This window comes from Belonocnema kinseyi, chromosome 3, assembly GCF_010883055.1.
Source record: "Belonocnema kinseyi isolate 2016_QV_RU_SX_M_011 chromosome 3, B_treatae_v1, whole genome shotgun sequence".
Taxonomy (NCBI): domain Eukaryota; kingdom Metazoa; phylum Arthropoda; class Insecta; order Hymenoptera; family Cynipidae; genus Belonocnema; species Belonocnema kinseyi.
This window is the reverse complement of record NC_046659.1, coordinates 52,164,782-52,183,238: the sequence shown is the minus strand read 5'-3', so window position 1 is coordinate 52,183,238 and position 18,457 is coordinate 52,164,782. Positions and strand designations below refer to the sequence as shown.

Below are 18,457 nucleotides of genomic sequence, written 5' to 3'. Positions count from 1 at the left end.
TCACTTCGCGTTTTGTTTGGCCATCTATTAATAAAGATTGTAGAGACTGGACGCGCGCGTGTATCCCGTGCCAGCGATGCAAAGTCACTCGACACGTTTCTGCCCCAATCGAACAATTCGAGAAATTAGTTAATCGTTTTGAACATATCCATATAGATATTATTACCATGAGTTATTGCCAAGGTTTTAGGTATTGCTTAACATGTGTCGACCGCTTTTCTCGCTGGCCCGAAGTTATTCCAATGGCTGATATGGAAGCCGCTACTGTCGCCAAAGCTTTGTTATCAACTTGGATTTCTCGTTTTGGTGTTCCCTCGCGAATCACAACCGATCAAGGGCGTCAATTTGAATCAGCGCTCTTTGCCGAATTATGTAAACTATTAGGTACTAAACGCATTCGTACGACAGCTCATCATCCCCAAGGAAACGGATTGGTCGAAAAAATGCACAGGCAACTGAAAGCGGCAATTAAATGCCACGATGGCAACGATTGGGTCTCTATTTTGCCCATTGTTTTACTAGGCATTCGGACCGCCATTAAAGAAGACCTCGGTGTTACCGCCGCCGAGTTAGTTTATGGTGCCGGCTTGCGCTTGCCTGCGGAATTTTTCATCGCTACCGAGCGAAACCCGACGTCCTCCTTTGTCGATGATTTAAAAAGACGTGTTGACAATGTCAAACCGACGTTTGTGCGCCGACACGGTAAGAAAAAAGTTTTCATATTCAAAGACTTAGCGACCTCACCTTTCATATTTTTACGTGATGACACTGTGCGCGGTCCATCCGATCCGCCGTACGACGGACCGTATAAAGTCATCAAGCGTGACGATAAATCCTTTGTGATCAAGATAAAAAATAAAAAGGTTCGCGTTTCGATCGATCGACTCAAGCCCGCTTTCATTTTATCCGATGACTTAGAGAAGCTTGTCGAAGAAAACAAAATGTACGGCGATGACGACGACTACGATATTGTTGTACAATTTAATCGCGGAAATGTCACGACTCCGACTCAAGTTGCTCCTGCACGTAGTAATGTACCGCCTCCAATCCAAGCTGCGCCTGCACCTGCTAATGTACCGCAGCCAGGATCGCGAAATCCGACTAGAAACTGCGAAAATCGTAGTCGCTCAACGAATCGCTCTGGACGAAACATTCGTTATCCAGATCGTTTCCAAGCTGGTTTCAAGTAGGTTTAGTATTACATTTATTTCCTATTAAAATTTTAAAATTATATTTTCACACGCATTATTATATGGTAGTCCGATTTTTCATGTATGTTATTTTCCAACATTATCATTTTATTTTTATGTCTATCTATGTAGCGTTATCACTGGTAAGGGGGTGATGTGGCGTGCTCTTTCCCTCCACGTGTTTGACAGAAGTTTACCACTTTCTACAAACACTGTAAATTCGTAAATCTGAAACGACGCGCCGAAGACTTACGGTCGTCCGCGCTTAACGCCCATGGCTTCGCATCCGCGTTAATGTGTTTGTTTAAGGGAAAGCGCACGCCCGACCTTCGATTTTATGAATATTAACCCTCGGTCCCAGCTACCCGCTTCCTCGGACCTCGTGGGAGGGACTTGCCCTTTCCACCGGATTTTTCGAGGAGAAGCGCCTCGTAGCTGGGGGGTCTTTCGGCACTCTAGCCCGAACTCGCAATTAGCTAACAACTCGGCCTTCTGCCAGTTCCGCGGTTTTGCGTTCCGCCGAATCGCGCAGTATTGTAACCCTATGTATTTTGTGTTAATTACTTTGAATAAATCGCAATCGTTTATTCACGTATATAGCGTTTAGCAGAACACCTTCTTTCACCTTACGCTCCCGGGTTCAGTTTAATTGAATCTTTAAAAATTTGACGCAATGTAAAAATATGAGCACCTGTGTTTTAATGATTTTAAATCGAATATTTTCTTATTCTGAAAATTTATTTCCAATTGGAAACCTTACATCGTTAAATGTTTGTGGTAAGTTTTGGTTTTCAAAAAGAATTATTTCAATTTTAATAATCCAATTATTATTATTTTTTCAAATTTTTACCCGGGCGAACTTGGTTTTACATCATAGCCACTGACTGAGTCAAGTGACTGATGAGATGAGGATATTATAAGTTAATTTAACCCATTAACGCCCAAAAGACCGAAAAACTAAGCTTAACTTTTCTGATGCAGTTGTGGTAGTAAAACATGTCGCATATGTTTTAAATTCAACATACTTATGTTTTCAAGACCGCTCTACAAGATAAAGTTGTTCAAATAATTGCTCGTTTACCAGGAAATTCAATATGGCAGCATTTATAGCATAAAATATGCAAAAATTGAAGACAAATAATTTTTGCTGCTGGATTTCGTTACCCAAACAACCTATATATTTTTTCATGGTTTTCGGGTCACTTATTACAAATCTGGCGGCGAAATTGCAAAATAAATTTGTTTAAACTATTTGCTTAAATAAATTATTCCGAAGAATTAGATTTTTCACAAGATGCATATGATTTTCATGCTTTTTGGGTCCGCTGAGCACGAATCTGGCGTCACATTTGCCAAATCAATGTGTTAAAACAATTTTTTAAACAACTTTTTAACAAACTGTTGCAATATTCCCTTCTGTCAGCCGCCGTATTTAACATTTAACAACTGTCACCGCGTGGAGGTCGAAGGATAGAAAGTTTTTTTTTCATTTTGATTTTTTTGTAGTCTTTTTTTATGTTGTTTGTTTTGTTTAAAAAAAATTTTTCAATTTGTTTTATTTTATAATTTTGTTGTATTTTTGCATTCTTTAGAACTCTTCTGAAAAACCTTCCACCTCCTTTTGAATACTTTCTGGGACCAGACAGAACTCTTAGCACTCTTTAGGTGATTCTAATGTTTTTTAGAAAAGCAGGCACTGCATAAAAACAATTGACAATCCTGGCAGAACTTGCATGTTCTCACACCGCATCAAGAACATTTGGATTTTTTTGCTTCTCTTTGCCATTCATGCGATTTTCACGATTTACAGTTGCTTTATTCAAATAATTCTTAGCTATTGCAACTGCAAAATCTTTTTTGCTTTTTTTTATTTTTCCTGTATCAACTGTATTGGCCAGTACAACTGCATCAGTTATTGAAGCCTGAATAAGACGGGCGAAGATTACCCACGTCCATTTTTTACTTTGAATAGAGGATAATAAATTATTGCAATGTAAATCATGCATATCCACACCCCCATGTACCTGTTGTAAATATGCAAAGCTGTTGGAAATGGGAGCTCTACCTTCGCACGATGTTCAGAACTATAACGCCTTAGTGAAGAATGCGGAGTAACACCTGCTGCAGTAGAAGCTATAGACACTTCCTTCGAGTCCATGTCAGTGATGTAATTTATTTTGCTGTTCTGATAAAATTTCGCTGCATACGTTCCTCTCGCTGCTTTCTTATCAATCATGGTTTTTACTTTGACTCGATTTTTTCTAATGGTGCCTGTTGCACGTAATCCTCTTTTTTGTACATGCAAAATCAAATAAAAACTCGTAAAATAGTTGTTCCAGTGTATGTGATAGAGGACTATTTTTCGAGGAACCGTTACGTGCAGTAAGTTTTGCGGTAAATTCATTACCACTTTAGAACCCAATGCACATTTCGTGAGTAAATTGTCTCCTATATGACTATTTTTTCCGCAGTATGGATCCCAAGATAGAAGATACCCATTGGATCTACACATGCCCTATATTTTCAATCCAAATCTTATCTGTTAGCCCTTGATAAACTACTGCAAGCTTGTTTTCGCGTATGTCTTCACCATCATTTCATCTATGGACAAAGCAGTTTGAAAATATCCATACTGGAAAATATTTTTTTTTAACAAATTCAACACTGCACGTGCCCGCCACCTCTTATCTTTCGGATTATTTTCTGTGTTTTTCGAATATTTTATTTTCGATTTTATGAGCTGAAACTGATTTCGTGACATGGCTGATGAAACAATGACAGAAGATAAATAACCCGGTAATAAGCGTTGAATTCAGAAAAATTAAGGATTTGTATTCCTATGAATACGCGATTTTTCCTCCGTCTAAAAATCCCCTAACGGAAACAGAAAAAGTGTAAATCCTATTCCTCTCAATCGACTTAGTCAAATTTAACAAAAGTATTTATATAACCTATTTTTCATTATTAAATCTTTTTATAACTTAGAAATTCGAAAATTATTCAAACTTATATTTATTTATTTTTTAATCATTTATTAGACGTCTTAAAAAAGGCATAAAAGAAATCTATGCAAATGTGTGAATTTAAATAATTGTAACTCTAGAAAGGCAGTGTTGAATTGGTAAAAATTAAAATTTCAGAATTTACATTCCGCATGAAGGAAATAAACAATTTATTACACATATTTTGTGAACTTATTAGAAGGAATTAAATAAAATAAAAAAATGACGACTTCTGAGGAATAAAAAATATCTCTTTGAGGTGCGTTACCGGCACAATTAGAAGGAATTAAATATATTGAAAACACGTTCTCTTTGGGAGAATAGAAAACTGCGTGGCGGTCGTTATGGAAATAGAAGTGAATAAGTTTAGGAAGTATCTTATTCTTATTGTGGCGTTTTAGACAGACGGAAATATCGCGCATTCAAAATAATAAAATAATCTTCACTTATGCGCTGAAATCTGAAAATATTAATTGTTCTCTATTCTACGCTTATTACCGGGAAGGATCCCTCCTCCAATAATCACTCTGGGACTTCTTTTTATTGAACGAAGAGAAAATAATTATCCCTATAAAGGTATTCAAATCCGATAGAGCAAGTTCAGAACTATTTTCTTTCGTTGCTGCAATGATGTATTATTTTATGTCATCAGATAAGAAGCATTCGAACAGTTGAATTAGATTACATTCTTTTATTTTCCTTTTTTTAGCATCAGATAGTAATAATAATATTTCAATATCATCATGACAAACTCTTTCACCATCTACCCATTGATAATTATGATCCTCTTCTAACTTACTTTGACTCTCAGTATAACTTTGAAAAACTTTTTCAAATTTCATACCAGGAAGCCAGTTATCATCCATAGATTTGTCAACTTCATATTCAGAATTTGAATCATCATCACCAGAATAATCCAGGTTCGGAATCAGGATCATTTCATCATATTGATCACCTGATTCATCTAAATCAGAATCTTTTTCAGATTCTTCATCAATTTGTGCTTCTTTTCGTTGTCGCTTTGACATTTTTTGTGATTGAAATCAATTTCGTAGTGAAAAACAGCAATTACGTAGGCAACCAAAGGAAGCATATGCATCTTGCAAAAACTGCAATATTGCAACAATTTGTTGAAATATTGTTTAAAAAATTGTTTAAACACATTGATTTCGAAAATTTGACGTCATATTCGTACTCAGCAGACCCAAAAAGCATGAAAAGAAAATTCATCTTGTGAGCAATCTAATCCTTCAGAATAATTTGTTTAAACAAATAGTTTAAACAAATTAATTTTGCAATTTCGCGGCCAGATTTGTAATAAGTGACCCGAAGAACCATGCAAAAAATATATAGGTTGTTTGGTTAATAGTCAAATTCATTGCTGTCATTTGAGGGTAGAAATAACAATTTCTTTTTTTTAAATTCGCCATTTTGAGATATCCATCTTGAATTTCAAAGTTGTTTTCCATTTTTCGAAAGTGCAACATGTTTTCTGCACCAATTTTGTTACATAAAAAAATTTTTCGATACGAAATTCAGTAGCAAAGTTAAGCTTAGTTTTTCGGTTTTTTTGGGCGTTAATGGGCTAATACGATGCTTGAAACCTCCTGCGATGATGTTGTGGGTACAAAATTACTCAAACAGTGGCCGCAAGCATTAGAGATGACAACAGTCACCTCTGGAGGCTTTCTGAGAGCTACCACCTGCCAGTCTACAGTTTTTTAGTCACTTGCTTCCTGATGGACGAGAAAATTTCTTACAGTGCAACTGGTCTTTATTATAACCGCCTTCTGAACTACTGCTAGTCCCCTACTGACTCCTAAATGTCCAAGATGTTCAGTGCATCTTGCGTGAAAATTACCTGTAGCCGAAAACACAATGGGATGAGTAGATGCATGTTTCATATTCCTTCATATTGTATTGTCTTTACTTCATGCTTTAGCTCGCTATACTTAATGATCTTGTTTGTATAGGTTGACTGCAAATTTCGGTTTAGTGGACAAGCAATGTCGATGGTGTAAACTCTTCCACTTTTTTTTTCGCATCACGATGTCAAGTCGATTAGCTCAGACAAAATGATCCGTTTGGATAGTAACATCCCAATACAAGATGTAATTTTCGCTTTTTCACATAGTTATGTCTGTGCGTATATTCTCTCTGAGTCCTTACGCGGCAGCCATTAATACTGTGCTCAGTGGATTCGCTGATATCTCCACATAATCGGGACCGGTCAACCACGTCATGATTTAACACGTGTTTGCGATAATTCCTGGTGCTAACAACCTTTTTCCATATCGCAATGATGAATCCTTCCGTCTCTGGATACAGAACACTCTTTTCTCAGCCAAATATGGGATGCCTCACTATTCACTTCATCTTGATCTAACGTTTTGGGGTGCTCACCGTAGATGGCTTTCTGCCTTCATTGCATTTCTAATTCCTCTATGGTTTCTGTACTGATATTCAAGGTCCCATCTCAGGATAAATTCAAGGGCGTGTAGTCAAGATTCGCTTTACAGATGATGCTGTAAAGCATAACATTTCGTTTGCTGTTAAAATGGCCTCGCGACTGTATAACTTATGACTCACACAGTTTTTTGACGTCTGTAACGCCCCTAATCCCTATATTTTTTGGTAGAACTACCCTTTTAGTCATTGACTTAATGTGGTGCATTCAGTGCTTGTCATTTCTATGCGGACAATTCTGTATTATTTGTCAAGGTCGGTCTTAGACCATTTGATGAGCCGAAATGAGCACGTGAGGACAGGGATGGCATAGGTGTTGATTGCCCTGATTTTGTTTGTCGAGTTGAGAGAAATCATCATAATCTATCTAAGTAGTTAGGCTTGTTTTAACTGTCGTATGCTAAATACCCTTAGATTCAATAATACCCAGAAATTTATATTGACGAACCGCAGTTATTTCCTCAATATCATTTTCGAACTCCCCCTCTAACCCTGCGGTCTTCTATTCCCCACTGGTTAAATGCAGTGTTCTGCATTTATCTAGTCCGAACTCCATCTGAATATCATTGGAAAATTGCTTTGTGGCATCGATCACTTGTTGCATTTTCTGGGTTGAACTAGCGTACAGCTTCAGGTCACCCATGTACAGAAGATTGGTCACTTGATGACCATCCTTCTTATCATGTATTCTGAACCCATGAAACGTGCTCTTTAGTATTTTGCTCAATGGGTTAAACACTAAACAGAAGGATAGGGCACTGAAGGAGTCTCCTGAAATATTACCGTCAAAATGCGTATTGATCTATTTATTTTTGGTTGTCCATGATCAAAATACTTGATGCATGTAATTCAAAGCCTGATCGCATGACTTAGAATGTCAATGTTGCGTGCGCAGATTTTGCAAAGTTTTAAGACTTTAAGCAAATAGTCATGGGATATGGAAGGAAATGCTTGCTTGTAGTCAATGTATACCATGTGTAAGTTCCTGTGTCCTTGCGAGCTTGATTCATGGCAAGAGCGTCTATAGGTACTAAATCTTTACTGCCTCGCGAGTTTTTACAACATCCTTTTTGTTCTTCTATAAGGATGGCATTCTCGTCGCAATGAGAATATACCTTATCTGCAATGGCAGCTGTAAAACATTTATAAATTGTTGGTAGACAGGCTATCGGTCGAAATTCAGATGGATTTTGAGCGTCTGGTTTTGTAGATAACGCATGATGCACACTCGTCAGGTACTTGTACCAGAAGTTGTGCACCATGTCGAGATATGAAGCTTTCCAGTCACTTGCCCTTTTGGAGTCCGCTGAAACATCTAAAGCTGTGATGTTTGTCAGCTGCAATTCAGGGCTAATGCTTACCCTTGCTTTCTTCAGTTTTAATTATGCAGTGCACCCAACCAGCATTTAGTCATGTCTTCCAATTGAGGGTCATCGATGTTTTTCTGGCTATTTGGCTTTACATACATTCAGTTCACGATAGAACCTTCTTTCATCTGTCTGAAAGGTTCGATTACGGATTTTATTAACATGGTATATCAGCTTTCTGGTTCTATTTACTTCTTTTATATGGATTTAATCGACCTAATTTGCACCTTACTTTGCTGACATCCATATCCAGTCTGGTCTTCCATGGTGGACCTCGATACCTTACTGGGACAAAAACTGAATTTGTAGGCCTAGTTCTGCGGCCCAACGTTTTAAAGGTTGCCACAGCTGCACAGTATACAAGAGTTTGCACTCTAACACAGTTTGTGTTACGTTCAAATACGTAGGTGAAACCTTGCTGTTGAAGTGTTCTATTAGTGCACGCACATCATTTGTGATGTTCATCTTGGGCAGAGAATGCCTTAGTGACCAACAACAACAATTTTTAACTTATGTCAGGTATAACAGTTGGTCCTCTAATTCCTCACTTTCTTCTGCTTTGAAAATTATATTTGAATACTTGCACGCCCTCGCAATATCGATAATAATATCGATATCGCGAATCTATCTGCATTGTATCGTACCGATGAATCGATTAAAGCGATAACCGACTTAACCTCCCTTTTTAGCATATACAGTCGAACTTCGGACACTGTCAATCATCGGGATCCGCTGAATCGAAAACTGTAAGCGCACGTGACCTAGCCCCTCAGGTAATCGGCGTCGAGTTACAGGAGTGTATCGTCCAAAACTAAGTCGGTACTACATGTCTCAGAGGCGGGGCTTCGAGGATGCATCGGCCCTGGGCTAATCACCTGCTTCTTACAGTGTACACGAAACAGCTGACTACACTGTCCGAGGTGTGACAGTGTCCAAAGCTACAGTTTCCGAGGTTTGACTGTATTGAGAATTGCGTATATTGTTTATCGGATCCGTGGAACTGTTCAGCACGTGGCGTTTATGTTCTTAATCGAGTGGTTTAAAGTTTAGGTAAGTTAATTGTATGAGTATAATGTTTCAGACATTAAATATTTTCATTGTATTTGCTTCTTTTAATTTTGCGGCTTTGTGGAAATGTAGCTTTTATTTCTTCTCAAATGAATTTGCCTCTAAGAATACAGGTTATGTTATTTCCTCTCATTTCCCCTTATTAGGCTCACTTCTGCTTTATCCTGATCGTTATGATTGTGCTATTTATTTTTCAAAAATAACGTTGCTTTAATTCATTTTTGTAATTATAAGTATCAGTACATTTATAGCAAATCTGTTCCAAATTTATTTGAGTGCTTCGATTATCTTTACTTTTTACATTTTTAAACAATTTTAGATAAAGTTCTGTGATATGAGAGGTAAAGAGCTATAAAATTAATTAAAGAAAAAATAATTATTCAAGCCGTTCGTTATATTTCTGAAAGGTAAAAAAATTTATTAATATATTATTTAAAATATATTATTTCTGCAGCTACATTTCGGCATTTTAGATGAAAGATTTTTCAATGCAGACATTTCGTGGATTTGTTCTTCAGTTGCCTGGTTAGTCAATATAAAGGTAAGAATTTCAATTTTGAAGACTCATATTTATTACATTCTTAATTTTTTTGTCATTTTTGTGACTTTAATTTTTATCCATTATTGTATTTCAGTTATTTTGACAACATTAAAATCCTGCACTCAACATGTCGAAAAAAGTGAAATTTCAAGATAAGTGGTTACTTCTGAAAGATAATAACGGAACTTTTGTATCCCAATGGTCGCACAAAAATCAAAACGACTTATATTCTTGCTTCTGCAAAATTTGCCCAAACTTCAGACTTTATTATTAGCAACTCCTGAAGCACTTTTAGTAATTCCTGAATTACCTGAACCGATATTTATTCAGCAAACAATAGCTCCTAATAAATTTTTGCCTTCTCAGACTTTTGTTATTAAAAATTCTAATCGCTTGCACAGTAGTGTCGCGATATTTAATCCAAAAGAATCTTCAACTAGAGCGGAACTGTATTGGTGAATGAAAACGGTTATAAGCTGCAGTTTCATCGCGTCATGTGCAAGGGAAAAAGAATTATTTTAAGTCATGTTTCGAGGCTCTATACCAGGTAATTTTTCATTGTCCCCAAGTAAAGCTCAATATCTTATCACCGAAGCTTTAGGACCATATTTTCACCAACAAATGGTTAAAGATATCGACGGTTTATCGATAAAAGTGGTCTTAACTCTAGGATATGATGGGCCAAATTTAAATAAAACCGTTATGATTTTGTTCCAATAAAAGTTGAAAACGTTGAAGGCTCAACCCCTTTTTGACATAGGTATCTGTGAGTTGCATATTGTACATAATTCTTTTGTAAATGGTTGCAACAGCCTTTCCATAGATGTTTCCGATTTCATAGTGAAAGTCTAGTATTATTTTCACCACAGGTGTCAACTATTTGAGAAGATTCAGATGATCTAAGTTTGCCTCAACACATCATTAAACACATAAGCACAAGGTTGTTAACTATAGGTCCAGCAACTGAAAGAGTAGATGAGCCGTTACCAGCGTTAGAAAATTATTTTCTGAGGTACATAGCAAAGAATGAATCTTCCATTCTTGAAAAGAAGAATTATATTGATACAATAAAGTTTTTAAAAGATACCCCCTTAAAGAGAACTTTAAAGTTCATCGCCTATGCATCCAAGATATTCACTACTGAATTTACCATGTTTATGCAAAAAGAAGAAACGCTTATTCATATACAGTATGATCAGTTAAAACTGCTAATTTTGATTTTGCTATCTAGTATTATCAAAATGTCAATTCTGGAATCTACTTCATTTGTTAGGGAAAAACGTCACTGCTTAAAGATGAAACCAACTTTTTAGATTTGTTGAGGTAAATCCTGAAGAAACACTAAAACCAACAGTTGCAGCTTTATTTAGGAAAGACAAGTTGTTTTTCTTGACTGAAATAAAAAAAGTTTTACACTGTTACAGTAAATCATTTACTAAAAAAAAATGAAGTATTTCAAAACCATGAAATGTTTTCAATATCTTTCGCCCGAAAATATTAAGAAATCTGAGGGTGTATTTTACATAGCAGAAATTGGACAGTTAATGCCACTACCTTACATTGACACCAATAAGAATGCGAATGGAGGTTACTACAACGGGACGAAAATGTGCGATGTAAACTGAATAGGATAAAAGAATTGATTCATATTGGAGCCTCATATTTAGCCTTCAGAATCATTAAAATTCGGGTGTAAGATATCAAGAGATAAAGGTAATCATCCAAAATGCTCTTGCTCTGACACATGGAAACGCTGATGTAGAAAAAGGTTTTTTCACTATCAAGAAACTATGATAAAATGGTGCACAAAGTGTCCATAACCCCTGAATTAGTTAGACTAGCACAGAAAGCTCATTCGTCATACCAGATTTACTTAGATAACGAAAAGCGAATCCTTAAGGAACAGGCTGAGAAGAAAGCTGCGGAAACTGAAGTTGAAGCCAAAGAAAACGCACTGTTAGAAAATATAGAAAAAGAACAAAACAGAAGCAAGAAATTAGAGGATGATTTACAATCAGCAGAATAGGATTTCAAAAATGCAACACTTGATGCGGAATCTATACAAGTTGAGTTGAACTTGGTTGTGAAGAGAAATGCCAAAGATATAGTTGTAAAAGAATTAATCCACAATCTACATCAACTTCGGGATAAAGAAAAAGCAAAGCGACAAATGGCAGATAGCTTACAACAAAATATCAGCAAGTTAACTACTGAAATGCTGAAAACAATAGCAAAGAAAAGAAAAGTTTAACAAGGTATTTAATAATACCTTCTTCTGCTCTGCAGAAGAATATTATTTGTTTGAATGAAGGAATATACAATTACTTGATAATTTACAGTAACAATATTTTCTTCAATATTCAATGTGATACTAGTTTAATAAACTATGAAGCCATTATGCGCTATTAAAATTTAGGAAAGGCTCGTTAGAATTTTTATATTTTTTAGTAATTAGTTTTTTATTGTAATTTGTAAACTCTAAGACTTTCATATTTAATTAAATGGCTTTTAACTGTTTAGCTACAACTGATTCTAAATAAATAACACAAGTAAAATTGAGATTTTTGGAAACACAGGTATATAGGATGTGTGAACTCAACAATAAAGGCGTAAGATCCGATTAACCCACTCCAATGAGTATAAAAAGATTGCTAGAAGAGTATGCTTTACGATTGTTTAAGTTGTAACTTATTAGGCACATTATCATTTAAAGAGTTTATATAGTTTAATTACTTTTTAACGTTTATAGTAAGACATTTATTTAAAGATATCTAATTTTCTACTGACTTCACTCGTGTAGGTTTATTAGTTTGTGGTTTAAATGGTCATGTACATACGTCCATTCGAAGATACCTTAATTTCTCACTGACGTAGTTCTAATTTCCTCAGGTAAAATATTTTTCAAAAAAGTGAAGGTCATTCCTGAAGTAAATTTCAACGAGGAATTCAATGGTGACGTTCATTTTGACCTTAAAGATGATCTTCATGGCTTTTTGAAGGTCAACTTTGTTTTTTTAAATGGAAACCCCCTTTTTTTACGTCTGCTATCGATGGAGCGGAAAATTCTACGTTCCGGTACGTACCCAAGTCATAGGTCAATTGTAAAGTTCAAGGTCACAGGTTATTAGAAATTAGCAAAGTTTTCCAAGAGGTCCGTGTAATTCCTGAAGTAAATTTCAAAGAGAAATTCATTGGCGAGCTCTGTATTGATCTGGTGATGATCTTCAAGGTTTTTCAAGATTTTTTCCAAGCAGTTTACGTTTACGTTTAGCATTACCCAGGAACAACGACGTGGACGTAATAAATTCTATTCCCTTTGGGGTGCTTGATTAGCGTGAGTCCCCTTGCCTCTCACGCTTCAATGAAGATGTTCGAACTGAAATCCTTGAGCTTCTTGACAATAAGCTATGCGATTGTAAAAATAAGTTACAGCATTACGAATCATCTCCCTATCAATCAAAGTAGCCTGTTGCAGAATCCGATTCTGCAATTCGTCTAAGCTTTGAGGTTGCTTTGAGTATACTTTACTCTTTAAGTAACCCCAAAGAAAATAGTCGAGAGGCGTCAGATCAGGAGATCTAGCAGGCCACTCGATTTCACCCCGACTTCCAATCCACCTTTAAGGGAACTGAGTATCCAAATATGTTCGAACCTCCCTACCATAATGAGCCGCTGTTCCATCCTTCTGGAACCAAATATTTTGAAAATTATCGCCTGTAATCTCCCTTATTCTTGACACAATTTGGTTCCTGAGAAGCTCTTCATATTCACGGGCATTGAGATTACCATCGATGAAGAAAGGGCCTATCAATGCATCATTCAAGATACCGGCCCAAACATTAATCTTTTGTGGATATTGCGTGTAACTCTCCAACATCCAATCAGGATTTGTATCGGACCAATATCTACAATTTTGTCTGTTAACTTCACCTTTTAAAGTGAAAGAGATTCATCTGAAAATACTGTATTGTACAAGAAAAGAGGACCCCTATCAATTCTGTCTATCATGATTTCACAAAATTCAACCCGACGATCCGGATCGTCTTCACTGAGCTCTTGTACCAAATGAATTTTGTAAGGATGGAAATTAATGCTTTTTAAAATATTTCGCACTGTCTCAGGAGCAACGTCACGCTCATCAATAGCTCGAGCTAAACTAAGGTGTGGGTTTTCAACAAATGCTTGGGCTATGCCTATCTAGGTATAGGACTTATGATATCGCCTTAGGTATTGACTTAGGTATCAAAAAACGGTATAGGACTGCAACCTGGAACTTTTAATGAAAAATTTCCTTATAATTTTACAATATTCAAAACGCTGTAACCAAGATCAATACAGAGCTCACCAATGAATTTCTCGTTGAAATTTACTTCAGGAATTACACTGACCTCTTGGAAAACTTTGTTCATTTCAAATAACCTCTAAATTACCTTGAACTTTACAATTGACCTATGACTTGGGTACGTACCTGAACGTAGAATTTTCCGGTCAATCGATTGCAGATGTAAAAAAAGGGGGGCTTCCATTTAAAAAAACAAAGTTGACCTTCAAAAAGCCATGAAGGTCAACCTCAAGGTCAAAATGAAGGTCACCATTGAATTCCTCGTTGAAATTTGCTTCAGGAATGACCTTCACTTTTTTGAAAAATATTTTACCTGAGGAAACATCCAACCGTCCTGGGACTTTTTAGACACCCTGTATATAATTGTTCATCCGAACACTAATAACATTGTTATGAACCTTGATTCCTTTATTTATCCTATCCTTCATTTTTTTAATGCCCTCAAAAAGTCCTCTATTTTTGAAAAAAATCTCTTTATTCCTGTATTTTAGAAAGAATAGAGACTGTGGCCCCTGTTATGTTTAAGCCTTAATCTCATGACTGAAAAAGAGAAATTTCCAAACGAAAACCATGTTTCCTTATAGTTTTGGGTATGCTCTTCAAGAAGCCGTGGTCAGAATTGAGTTTTTTTAAGTAGAAAATCCGATATAGCGCCGAATTTAGAGAAAAGTCCCGAAAAATCGGAATTTTTTTTTCATAGTTTTTTTTGAGCTAAAAGATGATTGGAACTCGAACATGACTATGATCAACGGTGATTGGAATAGTGGAAGCGCAAAAAAAACTTATATCGCTGATCTCAAATAGGTATACCCTTCGGAAAAGGCAGGATCCAATATTGCGGGCATGCAATTTTGGAAAATCTACTATTTTTGCACAACTTTGTACTCGTGGGGTTTCGGGGACGCTGCTTATGGATTTGACATCGAATTTTTGGAATTCAAAATGGCGGACCTAATATGGCAGGCATGAAATTTTGGAAACTCTACGATTTTCGTACAACTCTGTACCCGGGATTTTTCAAGGTCGCTTATTATGAATTTGAGATCGAATCTTTGGAATTCAAAATGGTGGACCCAATATAGCGGAAATGAAAATTTGTAAACTCTACGATTTTCGCACAATTCTGCACTCGGGCGTTTTCGGGGTCGCTGATAATAAATTTGACATCAAATTTTCGAAATTTAAAATGGCAGACATTTTCAAAAATGTACGATTTTCGAACAACTTTGTACTCCCGTGTTTTTGGGGTAGCTGATTACGAATTTCAAATTCGATTTGCAGAATTCCATACAGCGGAGACAATGACGTGGACGTGGTAGAATTCTGTTTCCGTCAGGGTGACTAAAATATAAATCCTTTTAGTGAACAACTCAAAGTCTGTTTACATTGTCCTATAAGGACCAGAATTTTCTGTAGAGAGTGTGACTAACCTTACTCTAATCCGTGTTTCAAGAAGAAGCACTAAGTGAATTCATATTTCAGTGAGAGGCAAGGGGACTCACCCTAATCAATCACCCGAAAAGAGACAGCATTCTACCACGGTCACGTCGTTTTCTCTGGGTTATGCTGAGCCTAGAATGTCTGAATCGTGAAATAGACGGATTTCGAAATTTTATGTCTGCCAGAATGGATCCGTGATGTGGGATTCTGAAATTCGAATTTAGAATTCGTAATCCGCGACCCCGAAAACCCCCGAGTACAGAGTTTGCTGCTCCATTCTCCGAAGGGTATGTCGATGTGATATTGATGACACAGGTTTTTTTTATTTTGCAATTCAATTATTGCGATCACCGTTGAACATAGTTAGGTTCAAGTCCCAATACTCTTTGGGCTTTGAAAAAAATGATGAAAAAAATGTCCGATTTTTTGGTACTTTTCTCTAATTATCCTTTTCGCACAGATGACAGATGGGCCTTTCTTCAAGCCCTATCTTATGTTTGCAAAATCGGAGGTTTCAGAGTCCTATATACATTTCTGTTAGTACTTTGACTTTGTTCCTCCCTAGCTTGAGTAACTCCTTCGTTCGGTTAGAGTTTAGCTTTGAGCCCAAAAGTGTTTTAGCTTGTCTGCAACTAAAGTCCAAACCCCACACATTCTGATGTTCCTCGGACAGCCAAATGTTAATATCTTCAGTGACTAACCTACTGGCAATTCCTAAAACTGGCTCGGGTCTAGTTAAATTTTATTTTGCTGCTAGTGTTGCTAACCTGTCTGATATCTCATTACCCTTGATGCCGATGTGTCAAGGGGTCCAAAGCAGAGTAACTCGGTTGTCTGTCGCTAGCTCCTGCGTCCTCATTGCTTCTGGAGCCATCTGTAAACCAGTTGCCTCCATCACTGGGTAGGTGTGACTTACCATTAGCCCATTCCTATTTTGTGGATAGGCTAAGTCGATACTTCTTGTCAAAGAGGTTCTGGCGAGTGGACATTTTGTCCCTGAGTATGCTCAGTGTCGCCCTCCTCGCGATGTTGATTGGTATCCACACAACTGTCAAGATACTGCTATCGTTTACCATATTTAATCTCCAGGCCACATTTGCAGCTACGACGTTGATGATGAAATAGAGGGGCTCCAAACCTATTAGTATCTCCAGCGCCGTCGTGTGTGTCAACTTCGAGGCACTAGTGATGCCTTATAAGCATCAATCCCCTGATCCTTTCCAGTCGGGACTTCACAGTAGACTGTTCGACCCCGCTCCACCAGATTACTGCTGCATAGGTTAGCCTGGATCGCATGATCGATGTTTAGATCCTACAGATACTACAGAACCATAGATTCGTTACTAGCTTCTTGCACTTGTTTTCCAGGTGCTCGTTCACTACCAAGTTCCTGTTGGCCAACATGTGGCAGGTCCATTCCACGACTAAAAGTGACTAGTGTTCTTTTGAAATAAAATGAATACATTAGAATCCGATGAAATTCATCAGAATTCCGGGTAAATTTTATCCAGTTATGGATAAATTCATAATAATTGAAAACATTTCAGGTAAAATTCAAAAGAATTGAATTTAATTGAGAAAAAATTCAAAAGTCCCAACAACTCCATTTATTTCAGTAAAAGTAGAATGAATTTCCTTTATTTGTAAAAAATTCAAAACTATATATTGTTGCATGTATTGACTATGACATCATCAAGCACTATGTGTACATGTGAAAAAAACTCGGGTCTTATAGATTTAAGAGACTTTAATGAAATTGAGTAATATGGGAGTGAAAAGAATTTAAAGCGAATTTAAATAAATTCAAGAGAATTTTAACGAATCTTAAATAATTCAGGATGAAAAAAACAAAATATGACACTGATTGAATTTAGGAAAATTAGAAATTCATTGAATTCAGTGGTTAGCCCTTAAATTATTTGTTTTAGTTATTTAATTTATTGAAAGAAAAGTGGCTACAGTGATTGACTGTGTGGTAGATCCGTTTATTATAAAAAATATACCCTTTCAATTCCCTGAAAAATAAACCGTGTTTTTCTCTCTGAAGAAAAGATGATTAGTGCACGCATAGCGCTCGCAATGTTTTAGTTGTTATAAAATTTGAATGGCTGGAAATAGTTTTGAAAATCGGAAAATCACCGTGAGTTACTTTCTTAGATTTCAGCTGTTACGCTGCATATTCTAAAATGGTATATTTTTCAATATGATAAATAACTTTTTCATTGATTATAATTTCTAGTTTATCGACAATATTGGTTGAAAAACGTGATATGTTCAAAATCGATGTCGACACTCTTTCTGCCTTTAAGAACCAGGAGAGGGATGTGATAATAATATCGTGCTCTAAAATAACTGAAGACGTGGAAGATCCTGTAGGAGATGAATGGTTATATTCAGCGATGACCAGAGTCAAACACAGCTTGATATTATATGGCACGTTTAGGAAGAATATGGTAAGTTAACTTTTCATTCTACTTTAAATAAAACAAATTTTGAAAGATGTTCACGGCAAACCTTAATAATACTTATACTCTTATCCCCAGAAGCCAAGTCTCTTATCATCAGTAGTTAGAAGTGCAGTGCCTAAGAACTCTTATTTTAACATCATTGACCCTGCAAGTCCTTCGGAATTAAAAAATTATGTAATAAGAAAACGTGTTTCATGAAATACGGTGCTCTATGCGGTAATATTTTCATGTATAAAAACTATTTTTTACCTCGAAAATAGTATAGAAATAAATTTTTAATGTCTGTTATTAAAATATAAGATTATTAGCCAAGAAGCAAATTCCTCTTATGATGAAAAGTCAGAATTACAGTGGTCTAGGAACTCTTATTTTAACATCAGCGATAAGTTACTTTTTTACATTATTATTATATGAAAAACATATACTTTTTATTTAGAAAAGAAGTATAATTTAAGTTTTAATGTCCGCTGTGAAAAGAAAACATTCTTTAAGTAGCAATACATTGTCATTTTCTTTATAGTCCGTTTTGGAAACGAAAAGCTACCTTTTAATTTCAATGTTTAATAGTTCCAG

At 36.2% G+C, this 18,457-nt stretch overlaps 1 protein-coding gene across 2 annotated transcripts in view; it reads left to right on the top strand.

Moving 5' to 3' along the window:
* LOC117170272 (probable helicase senataxin) overlaps positions 1 to 18,247 on the top strand; it is a 128,668-nt gene extending 110,421 nt beyond the window's left edge. For both annotated transcript variants that reach the window (XM_033356932.1, XM_033356931.1), the window contains 2 exons: positions 17,656 to 17,869; positions 17,960 to 18,247. In XM_033356932.1, coding sequence (XP_033212823.1) covers positions 17,656 to 17,869; positions 17,960 to 18,082 — 337 coding nt within the window. In that variant the 3' untranslated portion in view covers positions 18,083 to 18,247. The remainder of the gene's footprint in view (positions 1 to 17,655; positions 17,870 to 17,959) is intronic.
* The last annotated feature ends 210 nt before the right edge of the window (positions 18,248 to 18,457 follow it).